The following is a 13,460-nucleotide window of genomic DNA, read 5'->3' on the forward strand; positions in this document are numbered from 1 at the left end:
TCATCCAACAAAATACACTTACTGCAATATGGGTCCTTAGGCATGCCAGCAAACCCCCCAAAACCAAAAGAAAATTTGGACAAAGACGTGGGCCTTCCAGAGACCAAATGATCTTCTCTTGACCATGCCTTAATATAACATTGGTTAAACTACACCCACCCAGTATAGGAAACGCCCAGCAAAGTAATTATTGTGTCTGTTGGTTCCTAAAGCAAAATCACCAGTTCACTGATGAATGACAGTGTTTGTAAAAATGAAAAATCCACTTTGTGCTCATGAGATTATTGAAAGCATTTCTTATGTGGGTTGACTTGATGTAGTATTTTTGGAACTAAAAACTGTGCAAAATTGCAAAGGGTTTGAGCATGAGCAGCTGAACCCAGAAATCTTTAAGGAAAAAAAAAAAAAATCTAAATTATATTTTGGGGATATATATATATTTATTTTTTGGGGTAGTTGAATTCTGAGTTCTGGGGTTCCACTGCATATGCTCAATCAATTTCCAAATTCTCGGATTTTGCAGCTCAAACACTTTGCTATTTTTCAGAGTTTAATGTGGCTCTATATAGGCTCCCCACTCAACCAACAAATAAATTAATTTCACAGATATACAATGTTTTATTTTGGGGGGGGGGGAGCCATATTAGTGTTGCTTGTCATATAGAACAACAGAGACAGTTGTAGGTAGTTCAGAGATTTGAACACCCAAATACACTGTTGCACAGCAGATTTGCTAACCACTTAGCCACCTGGTGTTCATGACATTTTTGAAAAGCATGTGTGTGATTTGGGTAGACTTCTTTCTTTACATATATATATATATATACCCTGCACACATTGATGATAAGCCACTGGGTGGATACTGGGAGTCCCTCATAATGAGCACAATATGTTACATAGCGGGCAAGGCTGAATAAAGACACCAGTATATCCAGTGGTGTGTGTGAGTTTATGTCAATAGTAAATTGTATATTCCTGTATATTGTGATCATTAACCACTTGCCGACCGCTTCACGTCTATTTACTGCGGCACTCAACTGCTTACAGTCAAAGCGACGTAGACCTACGTCGCTCGCCCACAAGCCTGTAGGGGGCGCGCTCCCGCCCCCGCTCGTTCCCTGCTGAGCCAGCACATTACCGGCGGCTCCGATGGCCGCCGGCCACTCGCAATCTCCCGCAGGAGAGGGAGAAAGACAGACGGCTGATGTAAATACAGCCGTCTGTCATTCTCACTGAAGTAGGCACAGAGGCTATGCGATCCTGCTATATAGGATCGCATGTCTCTGTGGTGACTTCACTAGCCACGCCCCCTAACAGTTAGAATCACGCCCCTAGGGACACCCCTTGATCACCAATAAAGTTAACCCCTTCCCTGCCAGTGTCATTTTTATAGTAACAGTGCATATAGCACTGATTACTGTAATAATGTCACTGATCCCCCCAAAAGTGTCAGTCAGGGGTCCGATCTATCCGCTGCAATGTCGCAGTCCCGCAAAAAAAAAAAACGCAGATCGCCGCCATTACTAAAAAAAAAAAAAACAATAAAAATTACAAATCTTTCCCCCTAGTTAGTAAACGCAATAACTTTTGCGCAAACCAATCAAAATACACTTATTACGAATTTTTGTTTACCAAAAATATGTATCAGAAAACAAATTGGCCTAAAATGTTAAAAATTTTTGATTTTTACATTTTTTTTGAGAATTTCATATAAAAAAGTGAAAAATATTATTTTTTTAAAAATTGTCGCTCTTTTTTTGTTTATAGCGCAAAAAATAAAAATTGCACAGGTGATCAAATACCACCAAAAGAAAGCTCTGTTTGTGGGGAAAAAAAGGACATCAATTTCATTTGGGTACAGCGTTGCACGACTGCGCAATTGTCCGTTAAACTCACACAGTGCCGAATCGCAAAATAGGGCCTGGCTGTAACTGCTGCCCTGCAGTGCTGAACTGGTTAACAGCTATCTCAGCAAGAGGAGGGAGCTGCTGAGCAGGAAGAATTCAATAGACAATCGGGCAGCAATGCACTGTGGGAACTGTAGTCCTAAGGAGAAACTCTACTGTGTCATTAAAAGGTTTTACATAGTTACATAGTTGGTGAGGTTGAATAAAGACAATAGTCCATCCAGTTCAACTTGTGTAGGTGTGTGTGGCTGTAATCATTAGAGATGTCGCGAACATAAAAAGGACTACAATGAAAAAGCCAGTTCCTTTTTTTTCTGGATGAATTTTATTTTTTATTATAGGAAAAATTAAATGAATGTTTTATCTGCAAGGTGCTGTGCCACCCTATATGAGTGTTGGGCAGTGGGCACAGTGCAGTATGTGGACCTGACACTCACTGGCACTGGCAGGCAACTGTAATTATATTACAGAGGAAAAATTAAATTACTTTTTTACCTGCAAGGTGCTGTGCCACCCTATATGAGTGGTGGGCAGTGGGCACAGTGCAGTCTGTGGACCTGACACTCATAGGCAGGCAACTGCAATTATATTACGTGAGGACTGGCCAGGAAAGGAAAATTACGGTAAGTATTGGTAACAATTTTCTATTTTCCTGGCCAGCCCCACGCCACCACACCTGGGATTTACCTAGCTATGTAGGGCAGGATAATGACATAAAAGAACAGTCCGTCTATGAATAGACTTTATTTCGTCTGTAAAGGTGCTGTCACTACTGCCGTTCCAAATCTTGTTGTATTGGTTGACATCACGTCCAAGTTATAGTGTCTGGCGAAGGTCCAGCTGGCTGTCTTGCATATTTCCTCCGCCGACACTTTGGCGAGTGCTGCCCATGAGTTCGCCACACCTCTAGTTGAGTGTGCACGTAATATTTGTGGAGGAGCTAGGCCCTGTTGCTTGTATGCCAGGTTAATTGTCCTGGTAATCCAAGTCGATATGAGTCTTGCTGATGCAGCTTCCCCTCTTCTAGGACCTACTGGCAGAATAAATAGGCCATCTGACTTCCGTATCTGCTGGGTGCGTTGTAGGTATGTCGCAAATGAGCTGACCATATCTAGTGGCCTCAGGTCTAGCTCATCTGTCTGTTCTGGTGGTTGTGTGAAACTTGGTAGGATCGATTCCCAATTTAAGTTGAACTCCAAGACTACCTTAGATATTAAGGCTGGTGAGGGCCGCAGGATGACTTTGTCTGCCAGAACAAGACAAAATGGCTGTCTGCAAGAAAAGGCTGCTAGTTCAGAAACCCTTCTGGCTGATGTGATAGCTGTAAGGAAGGCTATCTTTGATGTTAAGAACCACAAGGGGCATGTCTCAGTGAGGATGAACAGAGGTTGGAGCAGGGCTTTTAGCACTATGCCCAAGTCCCAAGTTGGGAAGAGGTTCTTTCTCGGAGGCCGTATTCTCATTGTCGCTTTAAGGAATTATCTTATTAGGGGTTCTTCCGCCCACCTGTGACCTGTGAATGCTGATAACGCAGACACTTGTACTTTGATTGTATTGTAGCCCAAGCCCACTTCTAGGGCTGTTTGCAAGAAGCTTAGTACATTCTTGATCTCTGGCATGGACGGGGAAAAGCCCTGTTCTGTAGCAAAGATAACAAATTTCTTCCACACTCTTGTATATGTAGAATTTGTAGATGCCTTCCTTGCCCTCAATAATGTGGTGATTACTTCCTCCGAGAGTCCCTGCGACCGCAATCTGGCCGATTCAAGAGCCAAGCCGCTAGTTGCAGCCTCCCTGGATTCTGATGTGTCCACTGTCCCTGTTTCTATAGGTCTTTCTTCAGGGGCAGAGCTATGGGCGGGGCTGCCGCCATCTGTAATAGCAATGGAAACCAGGGTCTTCGAGGCCAGAAGGGTAGTATGAGGATGGCATGTGTCCCCTCTTTTGCGATTTTCAATAATGTCTTCAAAATGAGTGGAAACGGAGGGAAGATGTATACTAGTGGGAACGTCCATGGAATTGAGAATGCATCTTGTGCTATCGCTTACAAATTTTGGCAGCTGTGCATTCTCTGATGTTGCCAATAGATCCACGGAGGGTGTTCCCCATTCGGAGAAAATTGGTTCCAGGTAGCATCTGTTGACCGCCCACTCGCTGCTGGTGGGGAAATTCCGACTCAGTTGATCTGCAAGGATGTTCTGTCTGCCTGGAATGTAGATCGCTGTCAGGGCCTCCAGGCGTGTCTCAGCCCAGACAAAAATCCTGGTTGTCAATTGCAGTAAAGAGAGGCTTCTGGTTCCTCCTTGTAGGAGACTGCCGTTTGATTGTCCAACCTTAGTTGGACTTGGGCTCCTTGAATCAAGTCTTCGAAAGCACGCAGGGCTAGAAAGGCTGCTTGCAACTCCAGGAGATTGGAGTGTCTTGTCTCGATTGTTTGCCATCTGCCCTGAATCTGCCTGCCGAGGCAGTGGGCCCCCCAGCCCCGGAGACTGGCATCCAAAGTTATTGTTATCCACTCCCCTGGGCTGATGGGCATGCCTCGCGACAGGCTGTCCGGTGAACTCCACCATACTAGGTTCTGGCGGATTTGAGTTGGCAACCTGATCCTCTGATCTAAGGATGCGCCATCCCACTGACAAAGGAATGACGTCTGAAAAGCTCTTGCATGGAATCTTGCCCAAGGTACTGCGGGGGTCGCTGCCGTAAACATTCCTAGAAGTGTCATGCAGTCTCTTGCTGATAGTGCAGGAGCACTCATTATGCTTTCGATACAAGCCATCAGTTCGGCCACCTTGCGATTGGGTAAGAAGATCCGTCCCTTTTGTGTATCGAATATTAGGCTCAGGTACTCCATTCTTCTAGATGGTATTAATTGACTCTTTTGAGCATTCACCAGCCAACCAAAATTGCAGAGAATCTGTAATACTTGATCACGATGTCGCGTTAATTCTGTAATTGATTGGGCTACCACCAGAATGTCGTCCAAGTAATGGTAGATCCTTATCCTTTTAGACGAATGTTTGCAATGGTGGCTAACAGAACCTTGGAGAAGACTCTGGGAGCCGTGCTGATTCCCGAAAGGCAAGCATCTGAATTGATAATGGTCTTCTCCCAAAGTGAACCTCAGATACCTCTGGTGGTGTTTGTTGATTGGAATGTGCAGATATGCATCTGCGAGATCGATTGATATCATCCAATCGTCTGGCTATATCACTGATATAATCGTATATATGGACTCCATCCTGAATCCCTGAGGTTCGATGAATAGGTTTAGTGATCTCAGGTCCAGGACTGGCCTGAGGTCTCCCGATGCCTTGGGAACCAAGAATATTGGGGAATAAACGCCTCTTCCCTGCTGTTGTGGCGGTACTGGTATGATTGCCTGTTTCTGACACAATTCTTCTACGTATCCTATTAAAAATTCTTGCTTCTTTCGGTCCAGTGGCCATCTTGTCTGGACAAATATGTTCGGTGGTTTTTGCCGAAAGACTATCTTGTAGCCCGTCTTTATCGTACTTTGGACCCATTGGTCCTTGACTTCGTCCGTCCATACCCTCCAAAAGGCTGTCAGCCTGGCCCCCACCTGGAGGGGTCGGACGGATGCACCGTCAAAAAGACTTCTCGGCCTTCTTCGCCGTTTGCGCTGCTCGTGACTTTACACCGCTCAAAAAGGAGCTCTGCGTTCCTCTCCATTGGCCCCTTGCATATTCTCGACCAGGCCTATATGATCTTGCCTCACACGCTCTTCTGAAATCGGTCTGTCCTGGACGGAAGGATGGTTGTCTCTTCTTTGCTCTCTGTGGTAAGAGTCCCGTCTTACCTCCCGTTACACGCTTAATTGCTTCCTCTAAGGTCTTTCCAAAAAGTATCTTACCGTTAAACGGAATATTGCAAAGTGCCTGTTTTGATGCACTGTCAGCCTCCCAGTGCCGCAGCCAGAGGGCTCTCTTTGCTGTCACCGAGTGCACCATAAGCTTCCCTAACAGCTTTACGAGGTCTATGGAGGCCTCCCCCAGGAAGGCTGCTGTCAGATTTAATTCTTCCAAGGCTGTAACAATCCTGGCTCTCTCTACTCCTGAGTTAAGTGCGGTCTCCACATTCGTGACCCATACCTTAACGGCTCTGGAGATGGAGGCCAATGCTATGCTCGGGCGGCAGGCCATACCAGCAACCGAGTAGATCTTTTTAAGATCAGCATCCGCCCGTCGATCCATTGGGTCCCTGAAGGTTGCAGAGTCTTCTAAAGGAAGAGACACCTGTCTTGCCAAATGCTGTAGGGCTGCGTCTTCCCCCGGCGGAGATTCCCAAAATTCGGCATCCATGGTCTTAAAAGGGTATAACTTAGAAAAACGATTCTGGGTGTTCGTTTTCTTCTCTGGTTTCCCCCATTCTTCTTCCAACAATTCTCGTATTTCTGTCATGAAAGGAAAAGCCGCTCCCTGCTTCTTCAGGGTCGGGAAATATCTCCTTACTTTTTGGCTGGGAGTCTTGCTCCCATTCTATGGCTTCCTTTACCGCTGTGACATATGGTTCTATGAACTGAAAATCAAACATATGTTCCTCTAGAATAGATCCTCTGATTCCGAAGAGGTTCCTGAAGAAATTTCCAGCACTGGCAGTGATCCCTTTCTGTACTCTGGGTATGCTATCTGCCACGGCTTTGTGGATATATTCTTTAATCTTGTTTGCCTCTGCCTCCTTGTCTGTGGCCACATCTTTAATGCACTCGGCACACAGGAGTTTTCCGGAAGCGGTAGGAGCCGTACAGGCCCAACAAAAGCCCTTCGCGGGTCGACCTTTGGACCTCCTTGGCTCCATGTCTGGAGATTTACTAGCGTGCGACCTGCTCGGAGATTGAGGCGCCTGGCTAGAGCGTGGTTCAGGTGGAGGTGAACTAGATCGTTGGCGGGTCTTTTCCTTATGCGAATGCTTCTTTTTAGGGCTCTTGCTCCTAAAAGACAAACACCCTTTAAATATGGTGTATGCACTTTTTTCACCGTCTAGTCCCTCGTAGCCCCCTCCTACCTTTCCGACAATCTTCGTGCCCTCTTTGGCTGTGGCGAGCTCATGCTAAAAAAGAGGAACGGAAGATAAGCCTATTTCCTCCGTTTCCCCTCACCCTAACTTTCTCTAACTTAATAATATATAGATGAAATATGTTAAATACACAGAGATAAGAAAAATAAAAAGACACTTTTCTCTAGCTCCATCTCACTCTTTTTTTTTTTTTTTTTATAAAAAAATACTGCTTACCTGTGTAGAAAAGACAGCACCAGCAGGTGGCAGCAGAGAGTAGACGAGCTTGAAAGGAAGAAACTGTCAAGTCTGGGAACCACTGGGTGGCAGCAGAGAGCTACTACAAGGCAGATGAGGATAGGAGAGGGAGAGAGAGTGTGAGTCATGGGAAGTAAACACAGCCATCCGGAACCTAGTTATCTCTCTGCATTCACCTGCACATGGACAGAAAATGAAATGACTCTCGGCATCGCTGCCATTGCGGCTTCCCCTCTTATGCAGGGCGGTTGCTAGGCTACACCCACCGCCCACAGCTCCACCTCCTCTGATATCACTGCCAGTGAATATATCAGTCAGGGAGAGCGGCCGGTGCATCCCTAATAGCTGCAAACAGGTGAGGGGAAACGAGCTGAGCACACCACAGTCTCTCCACCATACTCTTAGGCTCTTTAAGCCATTCATGCCCGCGGCCCCGGCACTCAGGGCGTCCAGGGTTTTAAGAGGATTTACCTCTATCAGTCTGGACCTACCAATCCCAGGAGAGGCTAAACCTGGGTGGGAAGGTTCGGCAGGGGGGGATCCATTCTCACTTGTAGCTTGCTTCAGGTGGCCTGGAGACCAAAAAAAGGAGAACAAGAGGGAATGGGAGGGCCCTCTATTATAAGCTAGGATAAGGGTGGTCCTGAGGGTTCGCAGGAGGAGCAAACCCAGGTGTGCTGACGTGGGGCTGGCCAGGAAAAATAAATAAAAGCAGACTGATATACCAGCCCTAAAAAGGGCTTTTTGGGGTGCTGTCAGGATGCTGTCCTTACAGCAGGAGTGGACACAGAACACTGGCCTAGCTAATGATTTCCCTAATAATTCAGCAGCAGCACTTTCTCTGCTCTAACTAACACTGCAGCTTCAGAATGAATCTAAGATGGATGCTGTCCTTGCTTTTTTATAGGAGGTGGGAGGATCTGGGAGGGAGGGTATGCTGATTGGCTGGAATGTGTCTGCTGACTGTGAGGTACTGGGTCAAAGTTTGCTCAATGATGATGTATAGGGGCGGACCGAACATCGCGTATGTTCGCCCGCCGAGGCGAACGCGAACAAGCGATGTTCGCCGGCGAATAGTTCGGGACATCTCTAGTAATCATCTCACATAGCCCTGAATGTTCTGATCCTTGAGATGTACGTCTAAGAGTCTTTTGAGAGCCACCATACTTCCCGCAGAAACCACCTCTTGTGGTAGAGAATTCCACAATCTTGTAGCCCTAACAGTAAAGAACCCCTTACGTTGCCTGAGGTTAAAACGCTTCACCTCTAATTGCATTGTATGCCCCAGAGTCCTCATGCAATCCCTTCGACTGAATAGCTGTTTTTCTATGCCGAGATCCCCATTGAGATATTTATAAATTGCTATCATGTCCCCCCTCAGGCGTCTCTTCTCCAGGGAGAATAAATCAAGCGATTGCAGACGCTCTTCATAATTAAGGTTCTCCAATCCCCTAATCAGTTTAGTTGCCCTTCTCTGGACTCTCTCCAGCTCCAACACATCCCTCCTGAGGACTGGCGACCAGAACTGGACAGAATACTCCAGATGCGGTCGGACAAGAGTTTTATAAAGTGGAAGGATTATAGTCTTATCTCTGGAATACATCCCTTTCTTTATGCATGCTAATCTTCTGCCGGGTTTGGCAGCTGCCGCTTGACATTGCATGCTATTGCCTAGTCTATCATCAACCAAGACTCCCAAATCTTTCTCCATTTTTGATTCCCCCAAGGGTTCCCCTCCTAAGGTGTATTGTGCTTTAATGTTTTTAGTCCCCAAGTGCAAAACCTTACACTTCTCCACATTAAACCTCATTTGCCATGTCGTTGCCCACTCTGTTATTTTGTCCAGGTCATTCTATAGGATATCTGCTTCATGCTGTGCAGTTATTGCCCTGCCCAATTTTGTGTCATCTGCAAAAACTGATATCTAACTACTGATCCCATCCTCAATGCTGTTTATGAATAAATTGAACAAGGTTGGTCCCAGGACTGAGACTTGGGGGACCCCGCTTACCACCTCAGACCAGTCTGAGTATGCGCTATTTATTACCACCCTTTGGACACGCCCTTTTAGCCACTTCCGTATCCAAGAGCAAACCCTGCGGTCAATACCTGCAGATCTTATTTTATAAATTAAGCGCTTGTGGGGAACTGTATCAAATGCCTTAGCAAAATCTAAGTACACCACATCCACTGGTCTGCCCCTATCTAGCTCACAGCTCACCTCCTCGTAGAATGTTAAGAGATTGGTTTGACAAGAACGCCCATTGTAAACCCGTGCTGATTACTGCTGATGATGCTATTGTCTTTAGCAAACTCTACGATATAGTCCCTTATCATCCCCTCCAGAAGTTTACATACTATCGATGTCAAACTGACAGGCCTATAATTTCCCGGGATATGCCTCTGCCCCTTTTTGAATATCGGTACCACGTTAGCTTTCCTCCAATCCCCTGGTACATTTCCTGTCATAATACTGTCAGCAAAAGATCAGGAACAGTGGTCTAGATATAACGTTACTGAGTTCCTTGAGTACTCTCGGATGTATGCCATTCGGGCCTGGTGATTTATTTGTGTTAATTTTATCCAGCCTCTCTAATTTCACCCTCTGTTAGCCATAGCGGCAAGCCCTGTGTATTACTACTAACCATACAGTCATGGTCAGTGTACCCCTCCTTTTCCTGTGTAAAGACTGACGAGAAAAAGGCGTTCAGCACGGTTGCTTTTTCAGTGTCCTCTGTAACCATCCTCCCATCATCGTTAATTATGTGTGCAATATGCTCTGCCCTAGTTTTTTTGCTGTTATATATATATTTTTATATGCTGTATATATTTAAAGAATTTCTTTGGGTTCTTTTTACTATCCTCCACTATTTGTCTCTCAAAGTTGATTTTAGCCATTTTGATTTCGTGTTTACTTTTCTTATTTGCCTCCTTGTATTGCCCGAAAGCCAATACTGTGCCCTCTGATTTATATTTCTTGAAGGCCATTTTTTTTCCACCTAATACGTTTTTTAACGTTACGGTTTAGCCAGCCAAGTTTGGCTTTGTCTCTTCTAAATTTATTTCCCATTGGAATGCACTGCAAGATGCATTTGTTTAATATGTTCCTAAAGCATTCCCATTTTTCCTCCATGGTCAGTGATCCCAGGGATTGGTCCCAGTTTACCCTTTCCATCAATGAGCACAATTTTGGAAAGTTTGCCCTTTTGAAGTTTAGGGTTCTTATGTTCCCCACTTGCCTTGTTATATTGTTATTTACACTAAATATGATCATCCTGTGATCGCTAGAGCCCAGGTTGTCCTGGACTCCTACCTCTGAGATTAGGTCTGGGTCATTAGTGATCAATAGATCCAGGACTGCATTTTCTCTAGTAGGAGAATCCACCAACTGTGACATGTAGTTGTCCTGTAAGGTTTCCATGAATAGACGGGCCTTCTGTGAGTGTGTAGTCCCCTCTTCCCAGTCAGTGTCGGGATAATTGAAGTCCCCCAATTTGACTGAACCCAGTTTTGCCACTTTACCCAATAGTGATAAAAATTCCAGCTCTACCTCCTCCCTTTGGTTGGGTGGCCTATAGCAAACCCCCACAATTACTTTTCTCCTTCCCTATGGAGTTCTACCCACACAGTTTCTAACGCCATACTCATCCCTTCCATAATATCACCCTTACATTGTCTCTCCTCAGTACCGTTACCGTGCAGTGTCCATCCTCCACCCTCTGACCCGGTCCCTCCGCACCCGGTTTTTCCGGTGTCCTATTGTGGCTCCCCCGCTGCAGATTGTTGCGCCGCCCACTCTGCTTCCTGCAGTTCCGGTTACTATCTGAATTACAGCATGTCCTAAACCACATTCCCCAGGGAGAGATTGCCAGGAGGGAAAAGATGAGCATTTTCCCAGGCCGTACAGGACACAGCTTCCTCTTGCACATTGCTGTATAGTGTGCACCATAACTGCTGCCTGAGCGCTGCATTTGAGGGTGCCAACAGACAAAAGACACCTGGGTCCAGAGCAGAATGTGCACTAATTGCTGTGTGTCCGGATGGTGAGCTGCTGCTGTTGGGATTTACTATCTGCTGCTAGACTGAACCTATTAGGACAAATATGTGGCGCAAAGTCAAGAATTCCTGCTGCAAATACAAGTCCAATTAAAAGAAGTCTTATATTGGGTGCAAAAAGGAGCCCTGAACAAATATTGAGCGCATGCTATACTGTACATGGACAGACTTTTCATTAAGCCAACATTTCTTTAAAGGGGGCACAAAAATCCATTATTGGTCTCATGAAATTTTTTCAATTTTCTGAGATGGTGAATTTTTGGGTTTTCACTAGCCAAGCCATTATCAACAAAATTAAAATGCTTAAAATATATCACTGTGTAACGCATCCATAGGCGTGCACAACCTATTGCATTAGGGCAGGGGGTCTTCAAACTATGGCCCTCCCAATTCTCATCATGTCTGTGATTGTCAGAGTTCTACAATGCCTCATGGGATATGTAGTTCAACAGCTGGAGAGCTGTAGTTTGAGGATACCTGCATTAGAGTGTGCGCCCCAAAGCTCAAACACATGCCTTTCTCTGCAGCCTCAGCTGCAGTGGACAGTGAATGGGAAGTGCTCCGTCAAACTGAAGCATAGTAAACAGTTTACTTTACTTCAGTTATGAATATATATATATATATATATATATATATATATAGCATCTGGCAGTAGGGGGGGGGGGAAGAATCCCTGTGCACACCTATGACCGCATCTATATAAACAAGTTTCCCTTTTGAATTGAAATACTGAAATTAATTTTATGAGATGCAGCTCTATAAAACACCATGTATATCAAAAATTTACCTAAAAAATTAAACACATAAATGTCACTTAAAAATCCACTATGAAAATGTCAAAGTCCAATGTGAAGGTAGTGAACACCACAAATAGAAATAAAATTCTTAGGGCGGTGCTAAATTGCAGATTCAAAATCCTGTGGGATCTAGAGAATTGTGAAATCCAGTGCTCAATCACACCAATCCAACACCATGTGCAATGATCGCTCACCTTAGCCACTTAAGCCCTGGAGGATTTTCCTGCTAAAAGACCAGGGGGTATTTTGCGATTGGGCACTGCGCGACTTTAACGGACAATTGCGCGGTCGTGCGACGCTGTACCTAAACGAATTTGACGTCCTTTTTTTGCCCACAGAGCTTTCTTTTGGTGGTATTTGATCACCTGTGCGATTTTTTGATCACGCGCTATAAACAAAAAAAGAGCGACAATTTTGCAAAAATAGCAATATTTTTCACATTTTTTTTTATATGAAATTCCCCCCCAAAAAAAAATGTAAAAATCAAAATTTAACATTTTTGGCCAATTTGTTTTATCCTACCTAGGTTTGGGAAAAAAAAAAAAAAAAAAAAAAAAAAAAAAAAAAAAATCGCAAAAAGCGCATTTTGCGCAAAAGTTATCGCGTTTACTAACAAAGGGAAAGATTGTCATTTTTGTTGTTTTTTTTTAACGCGTAATGGCGGCGATCTGCGATTTTTTTTGCGGTACTGCGACATTGCAGCGGACAGATCGGACCCTTGACTGACATTTGACACTTTTGGGGTTACCAGTGACATTTCTACAGTAATCAGTGCTATACATATGCACTGTTACTGTAAAAAATACACTGGCAGTGAAGGGGTTAACTTTATTTGGGAGGGAGGGGCTGTGTGTGTCCCTAGGGGCGTGATTCTTACTGTGATTGGCTGTGGCTCTAGCTGTAAGGACACTGATCAACATACTAGATCCGTGTAATCAGTGTCTTTACAGCGAGGAGAATGACAGGCAGCTTGTTTACACAAGCTGCCTGACATTCTCCCTCTTCCCCCGACGATCGCCGGCGGACATCGGGTCCGCTGGTCACACGCGCGGGGGGGGGGGAGCACGCCTCCGCGGGCGCTCGCTCCCCAGACCCTCCCAGGCTAGTGACGTTAATTAACGTCACTCTGCCTGGTAGGGGCTGACCGCCGCAGTAAATCTACTTGCGGCGGTCGGCAAGCAGTTAAAAAGGAAATACGCTCCAAAAGAAATCACAGGTCTTCATAGAGTGAATGTCACCCAATGGATGATACTCAGCTCACACATGGAATCAAAAGGAGCTGAGTGACGTCACTTGGGCATGGCCAAGAGCGGATTAGTCAGCGATCTACTGCTGTGTGACCTTGTTACCATTACTTGATGCAATAGCATTATTTTAACTGCAAGTGCCTACATTGTTTTGAAATAAAAAAAAGCCTTCTATACTA

General features: G+C 45.1%; 1 protein-coding gene and 1 long non-coding RNA gene across 2 annotated transcripts in view; one reads left to right on the top strand and one right to left on the bottom strand.

Annotated features, from left to right (window-relative positions):
- Positions 1-13,460, top strand: part of LOC309552384 — an 879,384-nt gene that overhangs the window by 417,966 nt on the left and 447,958 nt on the right. The window lies entirely within an intron of this gene.
- LOC309554724 (uncharacterized protein) lies at positions 5,191-6,328 on the bottom strand (the record flags this gene model as incomplete). The annotated part of the gene is made up of 1 exon (XM_082256429.1): positions 5,191-6,328. One exon carries the CDS (start codon positions 6,326-6,328, stop codon positions 5,516-5,518), a length of 813 nt encoding a protein of 270 aa, XP_082112555.1. The 3' UTR covers positions 5,191-5,515.

This window comes from Pelophylax lessonae (genome assembly GCF_965119305.1).
Source record: "Pelophylax lessonae genome assembly, chromosome: 4".
Lineage (NCBI taxonomy): Eukaryota > Metazoa > Chordata > Amphibia > Anura > Ranidae > Pelophylax > Pelophylax lessonae.